Source organism: Vespa velutina, chromosome 20 (assembly GCF_912470025.1).
Source record: "Vespa velutina chromosome 20, iVesVel2.1, whole genome shotgun sequence".
Taxonomy (NCBI): domain Eukaryota; kingdom Metazoa; phylum Arthropoda; class Insecta; order Hymenoptera; family Vespidae; genus Vespa; species Vespa velutina.
Genome location: NC_062207.1, coordinates 3,756,335 through 3,783,024, shown reverse-complemented (window position 1 = coordinate 3,783,024; position 26,690 = coordinate 3,756,335). Strand labels below are relative to the sequence as shown.

At 34.6% G+C, this 26,690-nt stretch overlaps 1 protein-coding gene across 6 annotated transcripts in view; it reads right to left on the bottom strand.

Annotated features, from left to right (window-relative positions):
• LOC124956095 (paired box protein Pax-9) overlaps nucleotides 1–26,448 on the bottom strand; it is a 35,277-nt gene extending 8,829 nt beyond the window's left edge. Inside the window, exons 1-5 of one of the 6 annotated variants that reach the window (XM_047511483.1) lie at nucleotides 26,417–26,448; nucleotides 11,620–11,893; nucleotides 8,661–8,867; nucleotides 4,274–4,314; nucleotides 1,048–1,268 (exon numbers count right to left, since the gene is read on the bottom strand). In XM_047511483.1, coding sequence (XP_047367439.1) covers nucleotides 1,048–1,268; nucleotides 4,274–4,286 — 234 coding nt within the window. In that variant the 5' untranslated portion in view covers nucleotides 4,287–4,314; nucleotides 8,661–8,867; nucleotides 11,620–11,893; nucleotides 26,417–26,448. Of the gene's footprint in view, nucleotides 1–1,047; nucleotides 1,269–4,273; nucleotides 4,315–8,660; nucleotides 9,432–11,619; nucleotides 11,894–13,178; nucleotides 13,251–26,416 lie in introns of those variants that run through there. The other 5 variants (XM_047511484.1, XM_047511486.1, XM_047511485.1 and 2 more) reach the window with 5 other exon arrangements.
• Between the last annotated feature and the right edge of the window lie 242 nt (nucleotides 26,449–26,690).

The following is a 26,690-nucleotide window of genomic DNA, read 5'->3' as shown; positions in this document are numbered from 1 at the left end:
CCGTATATAGTTAATGATTGATGTACTTTCGACAATGAAAATCAATTCTAAAAATATATATATACACATATATTGGGTGTGTGTGTGTGTGTGTGTGTATGTGTCAATTATTCTTTCTCGAGACTTCTTAAGCTTGCACCTAGGCTTGTGTAGTTTTACAATCTGAATAAAAAAATTAATCTAAGGTATCGAAAGAGTGATTGATTTTTAAAATCACCTAGGACCTTTTGGTTCATCCGATATTACAAAAAAAATAAGATTGTTTTGTTTGAGTTGTTATTCCTTTTTTTTTCCCTTTTCTTCTTGGCTACCGAAAAGAAGATCGAAATCATTCTCGCATCGAGTACTTGATTAATTTAACACATGAGATCCCATAAGACGATGATCACACATCATCCCGTGATTCACAAACTGGGCGTACCGTGCGAACGTACAAACGCGAACAAGAAAAGCGTGCAAAAGCCATGAAATTATGCAAATGTAGGACGTCGCAAGGTGTTTGGATAATTGCGTCTTATGGTCAACACAAATACACACGCACACACACAGGCCTTACTTAAAATCACATCAGGAATGTCCGAAGCATCCTCTACCTTCTCGCTATATTATCTACCTTTCCCCTTCTTTTCTCTCCCTCTCTCTCCCCCCCCCTCCTCGTTCTTAACTACATTCGATTCTTTGATTTTGTTGTTGTTGCTTATTTTTTTCTTTTTTTTCAAATGAACAAAACAAAATATTTATTACTATTACTATCACTATTATTATTATTATTATTATTATTATTATTATTATTATTATTAATAAGTCTAGCAAAAAGTTTTATTTTGTTTGGAAATAATAGTGTTTTAATCGAACACAACTTTTAAATGTAGACCTTCGCTTTATTTAAATATATACGAGCTATTGATCACATATAGATCAAAGTCTCAAATTAAGATAATAATAATAATAATAATAACAATAATAATTTTGATATATAATACATATATTTTTAGGTTCGTTCAAGCAATAAGAAATGTGACTCGATTATAAAAATTATAGACAAACCTTAGTTTTACTTCCGCCGATGCTACCTGGTCTGATGCTTCCAGTTTCGTAAAATCTTGTTAATATTTTGGAAACACAGCCATGAGAGACGAGTAATTGTCGTGAGATATCGCAAGGTCTAACACCGACTAATGCTAGTTGTACGATACGTTGACGTACACAGTCTGGTAAAGGTCTGCCATTGACAAAAACGCCACCAAGTTGATTCACTCCTGCTTGACCTACAAAAAATAAATATTTTTATACGACGATAATTCATTTACAATGTAAGTAAGTATAAATGGAGAGAGCGATTTTATACATATACTATTTTGTTTTTTCATTTCGTTTATATCGAATAAATTACTGTTATTTTATTTACATCGAGTCGATTAATGTCGATAAAATTATCATAAATACTTTATAAAACAGATATTCTGTATTATAAATGTTATATATAAAAAATGTTGATCTTATTTGGTACCATTTACGTATTTATATGTAATATATCGATGTTATATTTATTGTACTTTTTATGACAAACTTCGACACAATGCAAGTACTAAAAAAAAAAAAAAAAAGGACGATATAAAAAAACAAATCGTTAATTTAAAAATCCGCATTTTACGAGTATGTAAATAACCAGATAGATATAAAGTGCGAAATCTTACAAGTAAAAGGATGATTTCGAACGGTCATCGATCTCATAAGAATCCCGAACGAAAAAATAACGAGATTTCTTTTCTATCTTTTCGACACTAATTTTGAAAGTTTTATCGTTGAAAAGACACGTTTCGATCGATTGGCTATAATTTTTATGGCAGTTTGTTTCTCTCGGATTAACGGGAAGATGTCTATTCAAGAGGATCATCAATTTTTATTTCAAATCCTCTGCCAATAAGTTTTTTTCATTCTCCTATCGAACGATCAAATAATGTTGATGTAAGTTTAATGATTTTTTTCAATCATTCTTCTGACCATAAAAAAAAATTGATTTTGTAGACATTGTGCTACTATATTGTTGTTTGTGACAATTTCTGGATAAAAAGAGAAAGAGAGAGAGAGGGGGAGAGAGAGAGAGAGAGAGAGAGAGAGAGAGAGAGAAAGAGAGAGAGAACTACTACCTGAATTGGCCTGAGGGGAATAAGTAGAGGAAATTATAGCGCTTATACCAAGCGGTCTCGAGCACGAGTATAGGAGAACCAGAGGAGGGAGAGGGCCAAATTATTATTACGGCAAAAAGCAAGCAGGAAGGCGGTCCTATCTACATAAAAATCAAGCTGGTCCGAATTCACGAAAAATAATGCCTTTGAAAAATAATCCTGAATGCACCGGCACTGGCATCGGCACCGACACCGGTACCGGCAACGGCACCGACACTGCTATGCATCGCAGCACTGCACTGCACTGCACCGAATTGCACACCGCTAAATCAAGCGAATCCGATGCAACCCGACGTTTCTCATCTCCCATAACGAAAGAATTTCATAACACTGTGAACGTTAACGTTCCATCTGCGTAAATTGAAAACATATGACTACGTATATATGCTCGATTTATGATGTCCAATGTGTATTTATGTACGTGTTATACATGGACATGTATGATTTCAATTTTGGATTCATTCATGTATGTTCATTGATGCATTTATCATGTCATATGCGTATATATATTAAAGTATATATATATGTGTGTGTGTGTGTGTGTATTAATGGTGCCAAATGTGCAGTTATAATGTCAAATGTACATTTACGATGTCAAGTGTTCATGTATGATATTAAATGTGGATGTATGGTGTTAAATATACATGTATGATGGAAAATAAAAATTCGCCATTGAAAATGTGACATTAACAGGAAAAGTAGTGTCATTTGGATGCTTCCTTGCAATCTTTAAGCACTTTATGTACGTATATATATATATATATATATTCCCGATATGTTGCTTACGTTGCTCGAGAGACGGTAAACTAATGCGGACCGGAAATGATCGCTATCACGAATGCCATTTAGGTTTCTGCCCGAACTCTATACACCTGCCTTTACCTCCAATCACGATACATCTAAGCTAATAGATTCTCTCTCTCTCTCTCTCTCTCCTTTTATCTTGTACACACGTGTGTTTGTTTTCTTAAAGAAATTCTCGAGTATGTGAACTTTTTGTTTTTCTTTTATATCTTATTTTTTTCCTTTTTTCTTTTTAAGAACTCTTCAAGTATTTAATAAGTACTTAATAAGCCGATATTCCTTTAATGAAAATGATCTTATAAATGGTCGACTCCTCATCCCTTCCTATTTTGATATTATCTTCCTGTATTAACGCCATATCGTATGCACCTTTTCTCTTTTTTCTCAACGTTCATGGGGTTCCTTTCTTTTTCGTTTTTTTTCTTTTTTTTTTTTTTTTTTACTTTAACTCTCTCACCATTTACTTATTTACCTCATTTATAAATATGATTGTATATAAATAAAAGAAGTTTTTTTATTTAGTGAGAATGATATCTCTCTTTTGTTGGCGAAGAGAAAAAATAGAAAAAAATAACGTCCAAAGATTTTTTGACCATGGATAATAATAATTATATATAACGTGTCTGTCTGTGAGTGCGTGTATGTATATGTGTATATCGAAGTGACAAATTTTTAAGGAAAAAAAATGAAAAATCGTAAACAGTCCATAAGATTCATGGATCGTAAATTTAAATGATCGAAATGTCTTATGTTTTAGAAAGAGAGAAAAAGAGAGAGAGAGAGAGAGAGAGAGAGAGAGAGAGAGAGAGAGAGAGAGAGAAAGGCAAAGAAGGAGAAGATAAGATCGAGAACTAGTAATACGTGAATGAAATAAGGGAAACTCCAAAAAGAGTATTATTAAAATCGTTTATAGTGAAATGATTTTGTGATTTCTACCGATATTGGAAAGAGTTTCTTAAATCTTGAATATATCGATCCTTTTGATCTTGCCGTCTTGAAACGATTAACGACAATTTATAATCCAACGTTTTATAAATCATTCTCGAGTGAATATAAAAAAAAACGGAGATATCAAAAGGTATACTCGTCGTTCTCGATTTTAATATATTTCTCGATCCAATCTCGATCTTGATCTCTCTTTCGAAGAAGAAGAAGAAGAAGAAGAGAAAGAAGAAGAAAAAGAAGAAAAAGAGAGTTCTCCCTTTCGTTGCTCCTTTTCTCGCGGATATGTTGTCTTGATTTATCGTTGAAAGCTGAAAATTCTAACCTTCGTGACTCACCTGTATGCGGCATGGTAAAACGTCTCTTTTCGGTTCTCTTCCTAAAACATATTAGAATTGTTAGAATTGTTATATATATATATATACTTAAAGTTTCGGGATGAGAGAAATATCATATAAAAAAGTTGGTTTTTATGAATTCAAATGATTTTTTTCATAAAAATTTCTTCAATTTTCTAATACAAATTTTTACCAATTTTCTAAAATATCAACAAGTTTATAATTTAAATAATTCTCAATACGTTTCAATGGTAGTCAAATAAATATGAGTTTGAATTTTCCGAATTATCGGGATAAAATAATGTAAATAAATTAACGAATGACCTAGTCACCTTTTGATTCTCTAAGAAACATATGTATATATGTATATGTATATATATGTATATATATATATATATGTATATACACATATACAATATGTATGTACAATACATATATATACTTATTAAATACAACTTATAAGGAGTCTTTATTATACAATACAAGAGTGGCATGGAAGTGGCGCGAAGAAACGGAGTTATAGTCGCCGTGGATAATGAATTTAAATGTATTCAAAGGGCGCGCTTGACGCTTGACATGGCAACCCTTAAATATGCAACCGTACCGATAAGCCGAAGCGCGGCTAAATATTGCCGGTAGTCGGCCAACCGTGATTCTCATTTCTCTCATAAGATATGATCGTACAGAGATTTAGGCCACAATCAAGTATGAAAAAGAGAAAGAGAGAGGAAGAAAAAGATGATCGAGATAAGTAAGAATTCGTTTCCGTCTCATTTTCTCCCGTTTACATACACTAAATGACACTTAAATTAATAAATGCATATGTCAATCCAAACAAATTACTTACGTAAATAAATGAATAAATAAATAAATAAATTAATTAATTAATTAATCAATCAATTAAATTAAATTAAATTAAATTAAATTAAATTAAGAAAATTATAAAGATTACTTTATGAATTATTAATATAAAAAAAAAAAGGAAGCACTAATTTGATTGCAAAATTTTCATTTGGAGGTACAGTGAAGAAATAATAGAAAAAAATAGATGAGGGTAGAAAAGGAGAGAAATATGAAATGAGAGTAGGTGTCTGAGAGAGAGAGAGAGAGAGAGAGAGAGAGAGAGAGAGAAAGCGGAAAAGTACGTGGAATGCGTGCGTAGCGTGGCGGGTGGCGTGTACTTTGTGATGCAAATTAATGCGCGATTACCAAAGCTTCCCCTCCCCCTCCCTCTCCCCTTCTCGCCGTTCAACGTTTTTACCCTTGCTTCCTTGGTCTCTACTCAAGGAGGAGTAAAAGTAGTAGTAGTAGCAGTAGTAGTAGTAGTAGTAGTAGTAGTAGTAGGTGCACCACGTACATCGGAGTACGATCGACCTCCGACCCTCCTTCGAAGTCGATGCTTACCCCCTATTAGGCCTGCTTACACGCTCGGCCTCGCTCGGGACCTTAATCTGATCGAATTATTACACGCGTTACGCTCTCTCCTGTGGCTATCCTTATGAGAAATACCTTTTTTGAATTTCAACATTATTTTTTTGGGGATTTCTTTTTTCTCATTTTTTTATTTTTTGACATAAGAGTTTGACGATTTGATCCTTTTCGTTATTAGGGAGGAAGGGAAGGATTAAGAAATAAGGATGGTTTTGTTCTTGCGGTATTTCAGATTTCAAAGTGATTTTTGAGGATGGTCTTTTGTGGGGCTGTACGATAAGGGTGGCTTAATCTTGTGGTTGGAGTTGAGAGTGATTTTGTTGTGGTTAGTCTTTCGAGGATTTGTATTACAAGGGTACTTTCATATTGTGTCTTTTGAATTAGACATTAAGTAATTCATAATTTAATTCTTCTTCATAAATAGCTGTCAACAATGACAAGAGTAATAATAATTAATATAATTTTCTTTTCTTTCTTTCTATGCTATTATTCTCTCTCATTTCTTTGACAATACATAATTTGTTTTTTCTTTTTTCCTTATGCGACTGCAATTTTGTCCAGAGCTTTCTGGTTTTAACAATTTTCTTCTCTTTTTCCTGATATTAATTTTTTTTCGTAGCAAGACAAGAATCACTGTTTCTTATGTCTTCCAACTTTTGCGAATAATTCTCTTCCCTTTCTTCCAGTTTTTTTTTCTCCTTACAAGACAAGAACGATCATGTCTCATGTCTTTTCATTTCAACGATAATTCTCTTCCCCCTTTGTTTTTCCATTATAAGATAAGAACAAACGTGTGTTAAACGTGAATCGTTAAAGATTATAACAGAAGCCATTGAGAGAGGCCATTGTCCTGCCAACAAAATATCTCGATAATGAGGATTGAGCGATTATAGTAGATTGTAGAGGGAGATGGTAGAAGGTGGAGAACTTGAAGAAGGCGAAGCAGAAGAGCAGCAAGAGCAGCAGCAGCGAGCATGAGATTTCTCGCATGCCATTTGTTTTGCCGATGTTACTCTTACAAACACGTGTCTGCGCAATCCTATCATCCTAACCGACGCCATTCTCACGATCTCACGATCTCAGTAAGTACCTTTGACCAAGCAGAATTTTTCCAAGCATCGCAACACACACTCTATGTCTTTCTCGTTCTCTCATTCTTTTCGGGGATTTCGATGCTGGACAAACAAGATCTTTTTCCATCATATTAGACACCATGATAAATGAAATTAATCGAATATAACGATGAGATTTCCATTTAGGTTGAGAACCTTGCTTTTGCTACGAGTAAATAGTCGCTAAGGTCACGCTTTTACGTGTGTAAGCCTTAAGCTAAATCTAGTTTTTGTTTATTCATTAGGTTACCCCGTGTGTGCCTTTAAGTGCTTACGCCAAGAGAAGGTTTGACGGAAAGAGAGAGAGAGAGAGAGAGTGAGAGAGAGAGAGAGAGAGAGAGAGAGAGAGAGAGAGAGAGAGATGGTGAGTGTACGCGAGGAGGGTCGCGGGGGCGTTGGGAGGGTGGTGGACTCTCGTATCTCCGATACGCCACCAGCCATAAAAATCTGAATATATTAGGTCTACATGAACACGACATCTCGCTTGGATCGTGAACACGTTAGCACGATAATCTATGCCTCTTTCCAACTTACACTTTGCACACGCTTATGCGTAAACTCATGCCAGCTTACCGCATCCTGAGTTATATCCTTTTTTTTTCTTTCTTTCAAAATATTCACTCGTTCGCTTCTCGTTCATTGAGAAAATTTGGCGCGAATTTCTACATCGAATCTATAAATACATGTATATTTCTTTATATATTAATCTACCCTTCAAATTAACGATATATATATTTTTTTTCTTTCGTTTATTTTTTCTTTCATCGAGAAAAATTGCAAGAATTTTGAGCCAAAAAGATTTCATACGTAAGAACGAAATTTACTAAAAGATCGATCACAAAGTTTCAATTATAATGGACGACGACGACGACAACTACAATAACGGTGATGACGAAGATGATGATGATGGCAAAAAAAAATACACAAACACATCAAAAAGGTCAAATCCATGACATAGTCTTCTATTCGAAATATTTGGAAAACTAATGATCACACAAATGGTAAGCGATCGATAGGCTTTTTCTTTCTCTCTTGTAACATTATATATTGTCCATGCTTGAAAAGAATAAAAGAACGGTATATGGGAGAGAGGACGGAGGGGTAATTAGAATAATTCGGGCCGCCTTGGTTCACGCCAAGCCAAACGAATTTGCATTTTAAATGAAGCGATGGCGTGCCGTGCTTTCTTTCCTCGCCGTCGCCAGGACTTTGTCTCTCACCTTAAGAGAAACTTTTGACATTTTTCTAAGCTACTATATATATTTTTCTAAACCATATAAAATTTCCATTACATGTATGTATGTATCTAATATTCGCAATATTTAGAGTAAGCTTTTATTTACTTTCGATCAGTAAATTTATAAGTTATTTATGTGAAAAGAAAGAAAAAGAGAAAATACAGATCGATCTCTGTAAATCATCATTATCTCAAAGAACAAATATTCGAAATATTTAGAACAAACGTTTTCTTATTTTTGGACAAGAATTTAAGTTTTTGTACGAAAAGAAAGATGGAAAGAGAAATATATCATCCATAGATCATCGTCGATATCTATCTTTTTCACAAAACACGGACGTGACATTGAGTTACACACTGAGTAGGTAGTAGGTACGTAACGAGGGGGGATCGCTTTAATTGGCAAGAAACTCGCGGCAAGGATAATTTATTTGTCCAGTCGATGCCGGCCGACAATTACACGCGGAAACGTCCGTCATGGTACGTTTTTTTCTCTCATCCCAACTGGAGAAAATAAAGTAAATAAAAAGAAGAAGAAGAAGAAGAAGAAGAAGAAGAAGAAGAAGACGAAGACGAAAAATACGTGAGTGAGAGAGAACGAACGTACCTGTTGATTTTTATAATCCAGACTTCCTCCTAGTTTACTTTTCGCCGTCCAAACAACAAATAACAATATCATCCAACGACAATGTGATCTTCAGGCTCCAAAAAAAGAAACCTCTTCTCAATGGTTAGTGCTTTCCTCTTGACGTAAACATGTTAAGTAGCTCACGTGAAATAATGTCTTCTCTCATCGAGAAGAGAAAATTGTCAACTAATAGATACAACAAAAAAATTTATATATTCCAATGAAAAAATAAATTCACCTTGCGACAAAATTGAAACACATAAAACACACTTATTTCTTTTCTTTTTTTTTTACTCTCTCTCCCTATCACGAAAAAAAAAAGAAATTAATTCAACTTTTTCGATCGTACGTGTTCTCTCGTTCTATATAATATTCTTAGATTAGAAATGAGTGAGTGATCGAGAGAGGAAAAAAAAGAAAAATTATATACAAGTAATTACGAGAGAAGGAAAGCCGAAAGCGCACTCCCTTTTATCGTAGTAGTGGAACGACACGAGGAGAAAGAGTGGCAAGTCGGTGGCAAACGACGAGGGCGACTGCGGTTGGCCGTCGAAACGCGCCGTGCGCGCTCGAAGAGGACAGGACGAGAGTCTCCGCGAGCTTGATTATCTGAGACCGTTGAAGGAGAGAGAGAGAGAGAGAGAAAGAGAGAGAGAGAGCGCGCGCGAGAGAGAAAGAGGGGAGGAGAGAGAGAGAGAGAGAGAGAGAGAAAGAGGGAGAGTAACGACAAGGGCACACACGAGAGAGGAGACGATGTGGACCACGCCGAGGACACGCCGTGTCTGAAGCAAAGCCTTGCCCAGTCGCAAACGGGGGTTACGGACTTTGCTTTCGATTTCCTATCCCTCCCCCCCCCCCCTCGCCCACAATGTCTCCCTATTCTCCCTCTAAATCCCCTTTCGACCAGGTTTATATATCTCCTCACTTTTTTATATACGATATACAATATATTCGATGTCGATATTTGGATCAGAGTGATTGATCTCCAACATGATTTTCTTGATTTCTATTGGTTCGTTTTGTTTAACATTTTAGATTTTAAAGAGACAGAGAGAGAGAGAGAGAGAGAGAGAGAGAGAGAGAGAGAGAGAGAGAGAGAGAGAGAGAGAGATAATGATGATTCATAAGAGGTCGTTATGCCGCTTATTTCTGTTATCTCTTTTAGTTTTATTTCTATCTTTTAGAAAGATTCGTTGTCTTTTTTATTTGTATTATTTCAAGATTTTAGAAAGAGAAAGAGAGAGGGAGAGAGAGAGGGAGAGGGAGAGAGAGAATATAATTAATAATAGTTGCGTATTTCCCAATAAAAATACAACGTCTTATAATAAAATAATTATTATAAAATGTCAGCTTATAAAAATGTTGAGTGAATATCGACATCGAAATTGAAACAATTAATTTTTAAACTTCCCTCTGAATTACTAGAGTAAATATTAGAATGAATATTCAGAAGTATCCGTTTTCTCTTTAAGTACAGTGTCTCTGAGTTTAGGAGAGAGGGAAAGATGTGCGAAGGGTGGGGACAGGCAAAGGCCGCACTTTAATACGCTCCTCCCGTTTTCTTCTCTCTTTCCTTCTCTTAAACCCTCTATACCTTCTCGTTTCTCATCATTTTTCACGTATATTTTCTTTTGTTTTTCTAATTTCTTTCGATTATTATTTTTTAATCGCCTATGAGACTTAACAAGTCGAGCGGTCATACACTCGTGGCTCCTGCGTGACGTGTCATGCTCTTTTTTGTACACGTCATACTCATTTCATGTTCAAAAACTTTTCATTTCGTCTCACGCGAATTTTCTCTTTGTCCTCTTCGTTTTGCATGTGAAACTAACTAGCTAGAATTTTTTCTCTTGTTTTCTCTCTCTTTATATATATATATATATACATACATATGAGCCGGTGATCATGAAAGTGGTCTATGTCATATACACTGTTGAAAACAATTAGAAGATCACATATTGCAACTGTTGTCTTCGCCAACACGACAAATCATTTCTGAAATTATAGATGCGAAAAATCAATTCTTACAGTTTTCCAGGTCACTTTTTTTCTCCTTCTTTCCCGTTTACCGATAGCTTGGTCGCTACTGCAAAATCTATTCATAGTAATGGTAGTCCAATTGTTGTTTTGAATAATTTATTATTTCTTTTGAGATATCTTGATACATTTGAATTTGATTTATATAAAAAATTATTTTTCACTAAAAAAGATCAAAAAAGTAAGCATTGTATATTTATCCCTAAAAAATAATTCTTTTATGTAATTTGAAACTTTTAATAATAGAGCGTCGCACAAAATATCCCAAATGATTTGGACCACTTTCATAATCTCCGGCTCATATATATATATATGTATATAGAGAAAGAAAGAAAGAGATGAATTGTCAAGGGTCTTACATAACATTCATCTCTTTTTATTAGAAAATTGTTCGCGTATCTCGTGAGTCCTTCAAATTATCCTCTCGTGTGTTCACCTTTCCTTCGAAATTTTGAATGGACGACCGTACGATCCATTCCTCTTCGAGACACGCGGCCAAATTTCTTGAAATGCAAAAACCAATGATCCATGGAATTTGTTGAAAAAATAAAAAGAAAGTAGAAAGAAGAGAGGTTGTATCTTGTAACTTGGGCGTTTTCTTTCAAAAGGGAAGATGTAATCGCGACCGACTTTCGACACGCGACTTATATGTTCTCTCTCTCTCTCTTTCTTTTTCTCCTTCTCTCTCATGTTTTTTCGCCTTCCACGAAGATCAAAAGTATGATCATCTTTTCTTTTTTTCGGAGGACGTATCTCTTTTGCGAACTCTTGCGTAAGAGAATGCGTGTGTGTGTGTATGAGTATATATCTATATATAAATAAATATATATATGTATATATATATATATATATATATCTTTACAGATACACCTTCTTCCTCTTTTCTTGGACAATTATATACCTACAATTTTGGTCCCTTGTTTTCTACTGGCAAAAGCAGACATCTTTCACGGTTCGAAAGGCGTTTCACGCGGTTAAGAATTATTGTATACTTCTTCTTCTTCTTCTTCTTCTTCTTCGTCTTCGTCTTTCTTCCTCTTCTTTCGTCACGAAGGTCGCGACGCTTTTTTTATATATGCACATAAGCGTGCGCGACGGAAGCTGGAGAAGAAGGATCCATTATCTCTTTTTTTCTGAATGAGAGGATCGGTCGGTTCATCCTTTTAACGAGTGATCTGAAAGAATAATTATTTTCAGGTATAAACGGAGACGATCATATAAGGATATTGCGAGGGAGTCGATTACTCTACCTTTTTTCTTTCTTTTTTTTTTCTTTTTTTTCTTTTTCATATGATTCTAAGTTTATTTTTTAATTATTTATTTGTTAGGTTGATATATAAATGTTGTTCCTTAAAAATGAGGCATTTATATAAATTTTAATTAAAATATATTAGGACAATTGTAAGGACATTTATGAATCAGCCTAACATTTATTTATATATTAGATTGTCTATATTAAAATGATTGAATAAACTATGTAAATTTCTCAAGTTAGAAATACGGGTGAGAGTAAAAATTAAGACGAATTAATGTAGACTGATGAGTGTTTTTCTGTGGCTTAGAAAAGATCAATGGCAATAAATGGAGTGTCGAATGACAAATAAACACGGAGGGTTAACCACACGCTACAACTTTATACTAGTCAGGACTCTAACGACCCCCTATGGGCTAATCGTATCCAACTCGAATACGTCTCGAGTACCATTGTACTAGAATTAAATCCCTTTTGGTTTTCGACACCCTGGTATATAGCATCATTCTTTCTCTCTCTTTCTCGATGCTTGACTTCTCTTTGGAGATGTAGGAAGACAGGTTGTGCACATTCACGGATCATCGCCCCCTAACTGGTCTCCTGCTCTTTGCGGTTTGTCCAAATGTTGTGTCGAACGTTTTTCTTTCTCTCTCTCTCTCTCTCTCTCTCTCTGTGTGTGTCTGTCAGTCTATGTCCGTCTCTCCTCAACCCTCTTCTCGATCTTTTATTTTGCTCCCACTTACACTGCTCGTTTCGCTTCGTCGACTCTTGTTTTATGAACTGATTTATGTCAATGTATTCTGTTGTATGTATCACGATCGTAAAATATTTTTTTAATTATTTGTTTGCGTTTTAGCTTTAAAACGCTTCGTTGTTACTTTTTTATTCTATTTATGAATATTGCGATTTGTTAAATTTGCATATTTGGTTAGATTGAAAATTCTAATATTACATATGAGCATATTATTTTTATTGTACCTATATGTATATTACCTTATATTTTTATTATATCTTTATATTTCTAATTCAAACAAACTATGTAATCCTTAAAGAGATAAATATATTGAAAGAAACAATTGAACTCACCATGCATTTTCAATTGGTTTGCGTGAAGGAACTATTTTTTCAAGAAAGGAAACACGAAATTACGTTGGGTTAATCAGATAAAAGGACGTAACACCGAAGAAAGAGCGTCGGTGGCAACTCACCCCTAACGAGGAGTAAAGTATCAGATGGTTCGGTAGATTAATTTATGAGCGTCGAGCGAGGCGGTAGGACTTTTTAAAAGAGGAAGGTTAAAGCGTGTCGTGGCCTGGCAACCCCGTCGTCCTCGTCCTCGTCCTCATCGTTGTATGTCGGAAAGCAACGAACACCGACGGCCAACGACGACGACGACGACGACGACGACGACGACGACGACGACGACGACGACGACGACGACGACGACGATGACGACGACGGCGATGACGAAAGGGCAGGTGAAGATGTTTCCAACCCCCGTTCCTTTGAACCCTCGACAATGTTTTAATCCTCCTCAATGTTTCTTTTTTTCTACTAACATTTCTATAGGACTTCTGTTTTCAGGTATTTTCCCTTTTCAAGAATTGACCTTTTCCTTTCCTTCTTCCCTTTGCCATAATTGGACTATGCCGAAAAGATCTTTTTCTTATTATTCTTCAAATCAACGAGACGGTAATAGGTACACCTGTAACATAATGGGTAAGCTAATTATTATGTCGAATTTTTTTTATAATATTGGTATTTCTTTCTTTTTCTCTTGTGAACCGTGCAATAAGATTTGAGCGATTATTTAAGTAATATCTCCAAGAATTTTCTATGTCTTTGTGAATGGACAAAGAAACATTGATAAATGATAACATAGATAAAAATTAGAGAAGAAAAATTAGGGAAAAAGAAACAATTACTTTGTTTCTGTCTTTTTGAAAGAAATGAAAATTAAAGGAAAGAAAAAAGAAGAAACAGTAGGAAATAAATTTAGATAGAAAAAGAAGTTAAGCAGAGAGGGAGAGAGAGAGAGAGAGAGAGAGAAGGAGCACATTTCCTCGGTGTAATTTCATCGAGAGGATAATAATAATTTTAGCTTCGAAAAGACGCCGGCAGCTGGTCGAAGATGCATCAAGATCGTCCTCTCTTTTCGCATGCTTAGAAAGAGAGCTGCCTTTTATTTTTTTTTTGTTTCTATGACCGGTCTCTTCTTCTTCCCCACATAAGATTTCACGGGGTACACAGCCCCGATCAAATATTAATCTCTCGGTCAAAATCGCAATTTATGGAGGCCGAATTGCCGTCCTCATCTTCTTCGTCATCTTCGTGTCCAACAAAGAGAGAGAGGAAGAGAGAGAAAGAGAGAGAGAGAGAGAGAGAAAAAGGACAATTTCGAGACGCAAGGTGTATCCTCGATTTTCTATGGATCGATTAGGGTGAAGGGCCTTGGCATGATCTTCTTTTCTACAGCAGTCTTTTACTTGAGAAATGTACTTCTCAACTATTTTTAAAAATTACCTTTTCATTTTCTTTCTTTCTCAACAAATTTTGAAAATTATCATCCTTCATCCATTCATTCTGTCTAATTTCTTCTGACATCAATTATAATTAATATATCTATGATTTATGATTAGGATGAGCTCAAAGTTTTTTGATGATTTTAAATAAAAATCAATTACTTTTAGAATTGCAGTTTTACAGATTTGAACAAAAAAATTAACCCACAATGTTTCGAAAAAGAGTGATCGATTTATTTAAAAAATCGCCTAATAGGAACACTTTTGGCCCACCTAGGAACTTTTGGGCTACCCTGGAAAAAGAAAGAAAAAAAAAGAAAAAAAAAAGAAAAAAGAAAAAAAAAAAGAAGAAACAAAAGGAGTGGTAAGAGAATTAGTGAATCGCGATTACTATCATCGTCGCGTTTAGTATAGAGGGAAGCCGCGGCAACACATCCTTCCTTCGTTTCTGTAGCCCCCTTCACATTCGAACGATAAGATCGGCCTTCCTGAATGGCCGATGACACCCGCACTGATACCTTCCTCTTCAACGATTGGCCCACTCAGGAAGCACTCGTTATTAGAGAGTTACACCGATTGGCGGCTCTTTGGAACGCCCAGGAAGGATGCGCGCAGCTGCCAGGACATGCGTAATCCGACGGTTGATCGACGTCAACGTCGACGACGCCGACGTCGAGGGAGTCGAAACTTCTCCTACTCCTACTCCTCTTTTCTCTACCTCCCACCGATATCGCTTTTTTTCCTCTCTTTCCTTCCTTCCTCTCCCTCTCCTGTACCTCTACCTCCTCCTTCTTCTCCTCCTTCTCTTTCTATTCCTTTTCTATCCGTGTGTTTGCTTCCATTCGTTCTAGACTTTCTAACACGTTGATCGATTCGTTCTCGTCGATAGTCTATATATATATATTATTTTTTATATACCTATATACCTATGATTAAATATTATTTATAAATTTGGATTTATGATATCTAGGCTTTTCGTTAGCGCATTTATGATCGTCGCAAAGTTCTTTTTCAAATATATAATTAAGCTTTGTATTAGACAGGATTTATGGTTGTTGTATAGTAAAATAATATGCAAATTTAGACCTATAATAAAACTATAATCAAATCTATGACTGTTTCCAAATTGCTTCCCATATACGTATATGTAATAATAATAATATAAAATTTTTTATACTTATATATAAATAATAATACGTGTAAAAAAAAAAAAGAAATGTCTGTAAGGCAATCAAGTTTTATCTGTTTATCTTAGGATGCATTTTTACAAATCTTATTAAGACTTGGTAACATTGGTCGGACAATTTAAAGCTAAGGAATGAACACAGGTGTTAAATAAACGACACAAACGTCATAATATGTTCGGTCATCGAAAAGGAACAGCATCGAATTCGAAGAGTAAGAAAGATTTCATGGAAAGCTAAGCTCGAGGCAGCTATGGATGGATGGATGGCAGATCCACTTGCGAATTTCGATAATCGTTAGCCAATTGCTTTATTATTTCGGGCAGGTGCCAATAATGGGCGGTGGTCTTAGCCACGAGCGATATATAGCTTTGTTATACAAATATTTGTGCTCGCCTTCGAATACTTCGTCCTTGCCGAAAGAAATGTAAAAAAAAAAAAAAAAGGACGAAAGGGGAAAAAAAAGAAAAAGTATTTAGAGCGAAGAATCTCGTAAAGTTGTAAAATAAAGAGTTGTAAATTATTATTGAGATACTCTCCCGAAGAGAAGCTTGAAAAACGTGAAAGCTTACAAAAATCTTTTTTTTCTTTTGCTACAATTATCGCCCCTGCAAGATGTCTTTTATCTAAAGGCAATCATTCTCTTTCTTTTCTCTGGTGCCCCGTATAATTATTATATCCTCCGGCTATAATTCTACCTCTCCAAATAATAATTTTCACACCCAGTATATAACAACGATGTAATTTCAAGCGATAAACGTTCATTACTTATCTCTCCGTTTTGCTTTTTTTACTTTATTTTTGGTCATAATCAACGATCTTTTGTCTCTTTCATTTCTCTTTTTTATTCTTTTTTATTTTTTTTGTTCACAAATTTCAACGTCTACATTTTTTCTCTTTTCTACTCATTTCCATTTAGAATATTTGGAGAAAAATAATTCCATCTCAAATAAAGAATTCCATAGAAAACGCTATAAAATGTGAATCAATTTATGTAACGCTGGTGCAAATAAATTAAGACTAATATCTCGATCTCTTTGACGTTGAAAATAAATCGTAAGAACTTAAAGAATTTCGATATATTTAGGTAAATGGACTCGAAGGAATAATTACCTCTCAGTCTCTCTTTTTCAAATAAGAGAAAAGAAAAGAAAAAATAAGAAGAACGCGTGGCTAATCGTAGCTAATCTGGCCTCGTTTCGACCGAATCTGCCGACTCGTTAATGACTCCGCGAAGAAGAAGAAGAGTGCAGTAATTTTTGGCTCCTCTAACCGTCGATAAAATATGAAGAAGAAAGCCGGTCCGTGCAGGTGCACCTTTAGGGATGGCTAAGGACAAGAAGGGACTTTAAACTAGCGTGATATCGATGCTCTGATTCGAACTGGATGTTGTAGAAGAAAAAAGTAGAAAAATAAAAGAGAAAAGAATTAAGAACCATCCTAAAGAATTTCGAAAAATTTTACAAGAGATTTAGGATGAGAACCACTGAGAGACATTAAGCGTACTAATTACGCAAATTGTCAACTTTTCGTGACATTGTTTCGTTTACTAGATAGGCTATATAAAAAAAAAAAAAAAAAAAAAAGAAAAAAAAAAAGAAAAAAAAAAAGAAAAGAAAAAAAGAATATAATCTATAAAACGATAAATTACAAATCAGACCCTTCTGTTGTAGTATCCAAAAAGATTAGGCTTGGTATAGTGATTGGTATGTGTGTATGTGCGTTTATGAAGTTCGTTATTATAGGGCAGATGTTAAATATCGCGCTTCTTTTTCATTTTTATTTTATCCTTTTTTTTATTTTTATTTCTTGTTTTTTTCGAGTACCTCCCTTCTTCTTCTTTTTTTTATGTTTTCTTGTCACCTTTCTTAGGATCCTCTAACGAATTTGCTTTGCTGTGAAAAAGGGGTAAAAGATGATTGTGTTAGAGTAGTTCGTGCATGTGAAGTGTCACGAATTTAGGCTTCAAGTCGATTCGACATGGAACGCCTACTGATTTTGTCTCTCTCTCTCTCTCTCTCTCTCTCTCTCTCTCTCTCTCTCTCTCTCTCTCTCTTTCTCTTCCTCTTTCATACATTGACTTTCTCTTGTGGATTATGTTCCTTCATTCTTCAGTCTTATCGACCATCAAATAGATCTTTCCTTTTTTTTTTTTAATCAAATCTATTAAATATGTAATTTTTAATATTGTAAGAGTACAACTATATATTTCCTTTTTATGATTCGTTTCAATGGCAATGAATCTCAAATATTCATCATTTTTATCTTAATTGTTTTAATGATTGTGATCGATATCGACCAATGAACTATATACTTATATATATCTCGAAATTTGATTGAGATAAACGAGTTGCGAAATGGAACTTACTGGTACGGCCACCTGTGTATCTCTTCAAAGTATATACTGAAAGAAAGGACATGTAATTCAGTATGAAAATATACCTATACATAATTTTATGTGTGTGCGAGTACATGGAAGGGTAAACGATGAAAATCCAGATGAAAAAAGAAAGGCAAGTAAAGCCTATTCTCGTTTCTTATCTTAAAGTCAGTCTCTCTCTCTCTCTCTCTCTTAGACATTCGTTAGAGTCAACGGCTTCTTACCCTATAATAATCTCGATTCCCAATTGGTAGGAGTTCCTCTTTCTGAAGTCTTTTTAATATGTTTTCAAAGTTCGCTTGTTGCACCTGTTGCTTTGCAAAGGACGAAAGGAGACACAGATAATTACAGAGTAATTCATTACAAAAGAATGAACATCGACATTGATACTTTTCATTTGATATATTCATTCTTATATTTCCCCATCTCTTTCTTTCTCTCAATAGGCTATTTTAAATTCATTCCATATCCTTAACTCTTTATAATTTCATTTTTTTTTGTTATAATTATAGTATTTTTTTTTATGTATTCAATGTGTTAAATTTTATTTTTTCAAATAAAAACGATATTATGATATTACTAGCATAATTACAATATATTAACTATACTAAGTATGCGTGTATAAGTGTGTAAACTTAAAAAAAATATTAAAAAAATATAACGAATAAAAATAATTTTACTTTCTAAAAGACCTATCGTCTTATCTATGTCAATTTTTTTTATATCTAAAACGGGAAGCGTGAACTCTTTGTATAAAACTTTTTAGAAGTTTTCTTCAGCTGCTAAGTATGTCAAAAAAATACAGCTGCTCGAAGTATTGATATTTTAAGAAATTAAAGAGATCTAATGCAAGATAAATGAAACTCTCTCTCTTTCTTTTTGTCTGTACTTTTCTCCTTCTAGTTGAAAATAATTCCAATATCTCATAAGACATTTTTGTTACGCAGTGTAATGGGCCTCAGAATTTTCACTCGGAAAAAAAAGAGAAAAGAAAGACAGAAGAAATAAAGAGACAGAGAGAGAGAGAGAGAGAGAGAGAGAGAGAGAGAGAGAGAGAGAGAGAGAGAGGGGGAGGGAGGGAGGGAGAGAGAGAGAGAGAAAGAGAGAGAGAGGATGGTTGCTTACCAGCACACCGTTAGGTGGCAAGCTAAACCAATCGAGCCGATGAACCCTTTGGACGAGGTGGAACGTTAACCGGCAAGCAGTCACTTCCACCAGTAATTACGGGGCTGGTTCGCGTTTGCGTTTTATAGGCGAACCTTGCGACCGAGACGAGACGAGACGAGTCGAGACGAGACGAGACGAGACGAGACGAGACGAGATGAGACGACTCACTCACTCGATTATTGCATCGCATTACCATGCATGGATCCTTCTCGACTCTTCTCGAGCAATACCGGCTGTTCAACTCGTAAGTCTCTGAAAAAGAATCTCCGAGATCCTTCCAAAGCATCCTACAAATGCAACTAAATTAATTCACTATTAATATATTTACACTTTATATTTTAGATTTAATAAATTTATATTGGAAAATAATAAATGTCGCAGATAATCAATAAATGATTAAAGGTAATAGATTTCAGTAGATCTTCTTTCATGGTATCAATGAGAATCACTGTTAGAAAGCTTGTTTCGTATTTTCTCTCTCTTTCTCTCTCTCTATTTCTTTCTTTTTCTCTCATAAATATCTTCGGAGGACCGCTATAGTCAGATTCTCTTTTCTCGTTTGCTAAAATCATCCACTTACATTTGCTAAATCTTTCCAATTATATCTTTTCCTCTCTCTCCCTTTCTCTCTCCTGCATCTTTGCAAAGGTCATAGTTCATGCACCATCCTTTTTGCCTTTGAGAAGAAAAAAAACCTTGGAAATTGTATTTCACCTTAAAACACTTTACGGAGAGAGAAGGACCAATTAAGATCCAATTATTTTTTAATCAGGAACGATCTCTCATCGAATTTGTTCCAAATAAAAAAAGATAAAAAGAAAGAAAGAAAGAAGGAGGCAAAAAAAATAAAAATTCACGATGGTATTTAAAATGGTGTTACGAATTTAAAACGAGGCAGAGTACTTTGAGGAGACAAATCGAGCAATGGTAATTTATTATTCGACTTCTAAGATACGGTTTAACGCTTTCGGTGTTAAAAATAAAAGGGACAGGGATTTAAAAGAAAAGAAAAGAAAAGAAAAGAAAAGAAAAGAAAAGAAAAGAAAAGAAAAGACAAGAAAAGAAAAGAAAAGAAAAAAAAGACAAAGAAAAAGAAGAAGAGGAATTATCGAGAGGTGCCAAAGACGAAAGTCACTTCGTTCGCGCAGCTGGCCCAGAAAAAGAAGTTGCGATCTGTCAGCCGGAATGTTCTCTGCTAATTAAGAAATCGAGTGCTGATCAAGTAAAAGGAAAAGAAAACTGTACTTGTGAGCGAGCGAGTTTAAGAAGGTAAAGCAATACCACTAACTATCGTTTTTCTTTCTCTTTCTCTGCTTTACAAGTCTTATTCTTGATCGATTAATCCGATCTTCCTTACTCGGATTCGACAACGTTCAGAGTTAGAGTTCGATTTTTGTGCTTAACAGACTTCTTTCTCTCTTTTCTTTTTCTCTTCATTATCTACAACATCGTAGGTCGAATATTTATTAAGACAGGTGTGAACGATACCTTCTTCACTCTCGTGTATGTACGTATATATGTATGTAGATATGTAGGTAGTCATATAGCTTTTAACTTGTTAACGTTGTAGAATTTTTGTACTAATTACTGAATCGTATCTTTACTTGGAAATTTTCTGGTTTGATTTTATCATCTTTATTCTTTTTTCCTTTCCTTTTTTATATTAGATGTGACCATTTCTAAATATATAATATCCTTCTCTTTCTCATATATGTGTGTGTGTGTGTGTATATATACGAATATGTTCCTTGCAACGTTTCAAAAGTTATAGAATTTTCAAGCTAATTATGAGCAGTATCTTAGCATTATACAATAATGTGTATTAAAAATATGTATTAATCTAAAGAGATCTGATACGATATAGATATAATTATGGATAAATAAATACATACGTATTACGTGTGTGTACGTGCGTATAGATGTACGTAAAAGAGAAACATTAAGAAGATGTCATCTCGAATAAGCTTGTATATACAAGAGGATCGTAACGGGCTTAACGACTTTTGTACGATGTAACCGGCGATTCCTCTCTCATCTCCAGCCCTTCTCATTTATTTCTACGCCTTCTTCCTCCTTCTTGTCCGCGTTTTAACGCTTTTACGTTCTCGTTCGCACGTAAGAAGACTTCGAGTCGCTACATCGGCGAGTCGATCGGCGGTCCTACGAGTTTCTTTTCCTCTTTCTCTCTCTCTTTCTTTCTTTCTTTCTCTCTGGTTCATTGCTTCTATATCTCACTTCGAGTTTTATGCCTCGGCTCTTTGACTAAGAAGTTTTTTCTGACGGGCCGCTTCGTTATGGCCCTTTATCTTTTTTTCATATGAGTTATGCTAATTGAATGTATGATAAGCAGAGACTTTAATTGGAATGTAAGCGAGACCGGTAGTCACAAGTGGTGAATATATACCTCACCTGATGATTTTCAGGACACGTTTACTTTGACTAAATCCCTCCGTCTACATATATCTTTTTGTACTTTTAAACAATTTTCTATTCGCTTAATACCACATCAACGTCCTTATATAACAATTATTATCTAAAAGTGAGACATTGATTAGATTTAATTACATACAATAGAATTATATATATATATATCTATATATATATATATATATATATATATATATATATATATAGACAAAGAGAGAGAGAGAGAGAGAGAGAGAAAGAGTTATTTATTATTAATAATTAATATTAACAGAATACAAATTTATATAATACTTACGATAATACCACGATTAATATTGTTACGCAAAAAGTATCTAAAAACCAAGATTCAATCACATACGATCAAATTATATTTATAGATCTACCCTTCGACTATTTTTAATATTAATAATAATTGTCAGCCTTAACATACATTAATATAATATGCATTATATTATTTTGTGCTTGAAAGTATAAAGCTTTCCAATAGATCTAAGAAAAGAAATATTCAACTAATTTACTGATTGGACGATACCTTCGAAATAAACAGTTCCATAAAAAGAAAAGATTCAGAGATTCGTAAAACATTGGTAAGAACTCTTTCAGGATAATTTAAGGGTGACAAGAGAATAATCAGTGAGAAGATCGCGAATGCCAAATATTCTTCAACTTCTTTTCCCATTTCATTATTTTGATTAATTAACGTGATAACTCTTTGGATATCACACCTTCGATACAGACATCCTATACATACATTTATATATAAATGTGTGTGCGTCTGTGCGCGCGTGTACTTGCAGAGAGACAGAGCAAACGATCTTTCAGTAGACCCTTTAAGTACCCACGCTCGAGTAGGTATGCTGTCGGATTCTCACTTTTTGTTTCTCGACCAGAAACCCTCCGACAAGAGGATAACATCGATTTCTATCTGTCTTTTTCCGTGGTATTCGATCCTCTTAAGGGCAACACTTGGATTCCGATTTCACTGCAGTTCTGCTTTCCGAGTAATATCTTTCGCACCGTTTCTCGATTGCTATTACAGTGTGACAAGATTTATCGACTATTTATCCTTCACTATTAATCATACCACATAAATCATCCTATTCGTTTCTATTTAATTATTATCCAATTAACGTTATAACTCTTCTAATTATAATATTGGTTTATTTTCCAATTTTTGTTCATAATCTTGATCATGCATTTATTTATGAATGACGATGCTAATACAATATCTAATACAATATCTATGTCATCGTAAATAGAAAGATCAACTTTATGGTTAATATTTTATCACGGTGAGACGACGTAAGTATCCTAACAGATGGTTTGATGTCACGCTCAATGAATCTCCGTAGGGGTTCACATTCTCCTTTGTATATTTGATTTCGACATGAATTCGAAGAAAAGAAAATCTTAAAGTTGATCGAGAAAGAGCTTGACGAATATTCCTTAAGGGCGTTTCGTAAGAATCTTTTGGTTCATGTTCGAGAATTCACTCTCGACTGGTTTTACGTCGAAACTGCAAATCGGCTCCGAAATATGTCGGCCTCCAATTTGCTGCTGATGTTTGCTGCCTTGCCTCTGGCATTTTCCTTTGCTTCTTCTCTTTGATCAGACATGTTTCTCTTTATTTCTTCTAGAGGCGTTAAAAGTCTGATCATAAACGAATTATATACCAATGATTATGATTAAACATTATCTCTGCGAATTTTACTTCTTTAGTTCTAATTGTTTCTAACAATTTCTCTTGTGTAATTTTCTTTTTTCTTTGTTAGTAATAAATTAAATATAAAATTGTAAATTTACGCGAAGAGATTGACATCAATCCTGTTTGCTAATGTGACGTTTAAACGTAGATAATTTTCTCCTTCGAGCAACGTCAGCACTGTTGTTGTAGATATATACAAGATGGACAACACCGAAGTCCATCTTTAGCGACATAGTGACGTGATGCGACGTAACTTCATAAATCTTCCCGTGCATGATCGAAATTTATTACGGATTAAAAGTCACCTCTCGGAGAACCGGACGATATCAATTAAATCCGGATGGTCCTGTATGCTCTCGTCGATCGCGAGATTCGTCTCTTGTTCTTCCACAAAAAACCTCTACTGATTTTCTCTCTCTCTCTCTCCCTCCCTCTCTCTCTCTCTCTCTCTCTCTCTCTACTCTTCGACGACCACTAAAGGAAGAAGTTTCGCCTCTTGTAGCGAAAGATTCGAGCTCGTATCTTGAATGTCTCCATAATCCTTTTAAATATATTGTAAGATTAGAACAATTTAATTTATTACACAAGAAATTTTTTAAGAAAAATTCTAATATAAATGCAAATCTATATGTATAAAATTCGTCAATGAATGTTATAAAGAAATTTTCCGTATATATATATATATATATATATATATATATATATATATACACACATACACACGCGCGCATACACAAAATTATATAGATATATACAGCAATCTGATTTTTCAAGAAATTATCCAATAAAAATTCCTGCATACTTCTGTCTTAAAAAGATCTCTAAAATTCATTCAAAGAATAATATCCAAAGGTAGAAAGTATTTTTCAGATACTTTTCATAAGAATATCCTTCTGAGTAATTCCAACAAAATGAACCTAATAATTTCGATATAATCGTTAACTTTTAAAACGATGATGTTTCGAATCCATTACTAGATTTCAAGCAGAAAGTGCATCTCGTCCTTTTTGCTTCCGCTTATTTCTTGGATTTTGTTGGTCTTCCGTTAGACGTGTTCCTCCCTTTTGGTGAAGAGAGAAAGAGAGGGATGTTATTGACTACTACACACACTCTGTGGCTTCGATCGTTCGAGTAATTATTCGCCAGAAGCAGTTTTGCCCAATTATTTGCGCGTTGCAAACGGCCTTCTCTTTCCCTCTTTCTCTCTCTCTCTCTTTCTTTTCGTTTCTTTTTCTACTTCGACTTCTCTTTTCTCTCCTTCTACTACTCGTTCGAAAGAGACCGGCCACGATTGAGGAATTAAAATTGTTCGAACTTGCTGACGGCGGTACACAGGGACAATTCTGTGGAAGGAAGGAAAGAAAGAAAGAAAGAAAAGGATCTTTCTATCTCTTTCTCTCTCTTCTTTTTCTTCAGTGTTTCTTTCTTTCTTCAAACGGAGAAGACATGTTCTCGAGTGCACGCTCTCAAAAAGTTTTGTCCAACTGCAATTTCGTATCGAAATCATTCTAAGAGAGAGAGAGAGAGAGAGAGAGAGAGAGAGAGGGAAAGAGAATGTATATGCTGCACGAAAATCATCCAATTAAGAAAGGAGAAGAAAGAGAGTTTCTTGATTGGATATTTAAGACGTTCTGTCCATGCCAACACGCACCAAACCCAAAAAGGGATATACTTTCTTATTAGGTAGGTATATATGTAGGTATCTCAAAGTGTCTTTTGGTAAATTCATATTTATCCGAATTTATTGACTAAAAAATTTCATTACTGTGCTCGTGACAAACTAAAAAATGAATAGTCATGTTAAATCAATAAATCTTAAAAGACATATAAGTTTGATGATCAAGAAAAAAAATTAATTGAATTAATGAACATTATAAGAAAGAAATGATGTATTAATCTATAGATACACTTACCAGCTTATTATTCAATTATACAATCTGATCATTTCAATCTTACTACATACTGACACGTTGTTGTGAAATATATTAAAAAAAAGAGAACAAGAGAAAGAGAGAGGGAAAGCCAAATGTGAGAAAGAGAAAAATAGTCTTCTCGGTGGTTTTATCGTTTACTCTCAGCCCCCAGAACCGTTCCCCATGAAAATCATCCAATTACGAAGTGCCTGTTATCTACGATCTTTCGAATCGTTCGGCCGAGGAGAGTGAGCGAGAGAGTAAGAGACAACATTGGTGTGTGTGTGTGTGTGTGTGTGTGTGTGAGTGTGTGAGAGAGAGAGAGAAGCGGGAACGTTCAATTATTTCGAAGCGAGTGAGGCGTCGAGCCGGAAGGGGCGGCCTGCCTCCGCGAAAGCGGCCTGTGAACGCTCGACAACTTACACAGTGTTATCTGGTAGTAGCAGAATGCGCTGGTAATCCTTCGCTAAGCTCCCGCTAAGCTTGGATCCACGTGGCGCACGTGCGACGACGTATATACTGCTATTCACATAAACGAACGCGAATCTTCTCGCGAGGCCTCGGCTATTAGCAACACGAGAGATTTGATCTTTCCAATTCCTCTTTTTATACGCTTAATGTATCTTTTCAACTTGTCCGAAAAGTCTCTTGTGCCTTATTGTTTTACATATCCTAATTGGGGCATCAAATTCGAATAAATGATTAAATTTATAATACAAAAAGTATATACAGATGCGTCGTTTCAATATATGTATATAAAAAAAAAAAGGATAAATTTTTAATATCTTAATATACATATAATGATTTGAAACTAATAATGAGTTTTATCGGGAAGTTTTTTGAACGACTCAATACTCTGTCCTAACCTCTCTTATCCTCTTCGACGTAATTTCTGCTTACGCTTATAATGGCAAAATTAATATGTACGTATATATCTTAATAGAATGACGAGGAGAAATTTGTATTTTGTAGCTAAATGTATTTTCAAGTTGCCCGAAAATCGTACTGACGGTCTTCCAGATATTAAATTTCAATATATAAATCAAAACTAATAGGATTTTAATATCTTTACACGTCGCATATTTCGATAGGCATATGAGAGAATAAATGGCATGAATTTTTTAAACAGCTCAATATTCCGTACTAACCTCTTATCTTCTTCGATGTAACTCTTACGACGTTCGGCAGTATACTGCGTGATCAGACCGGCAATATTTACATCTTTCTAGAATATCCTTCGACGATGAGAAATTTCAATGTTGATCGTTGCAGAGGTCATAGATGATCGACTGACTTTATCTATAATGTTTGAAAGATTTATTTTAGACCATTATTATGTATGAAATGTTATATGTATAACGACTATATAACCTTGAATTATTTCTTTCTATTATTTTTACCTAATAGCCTTATAAAAAGGAA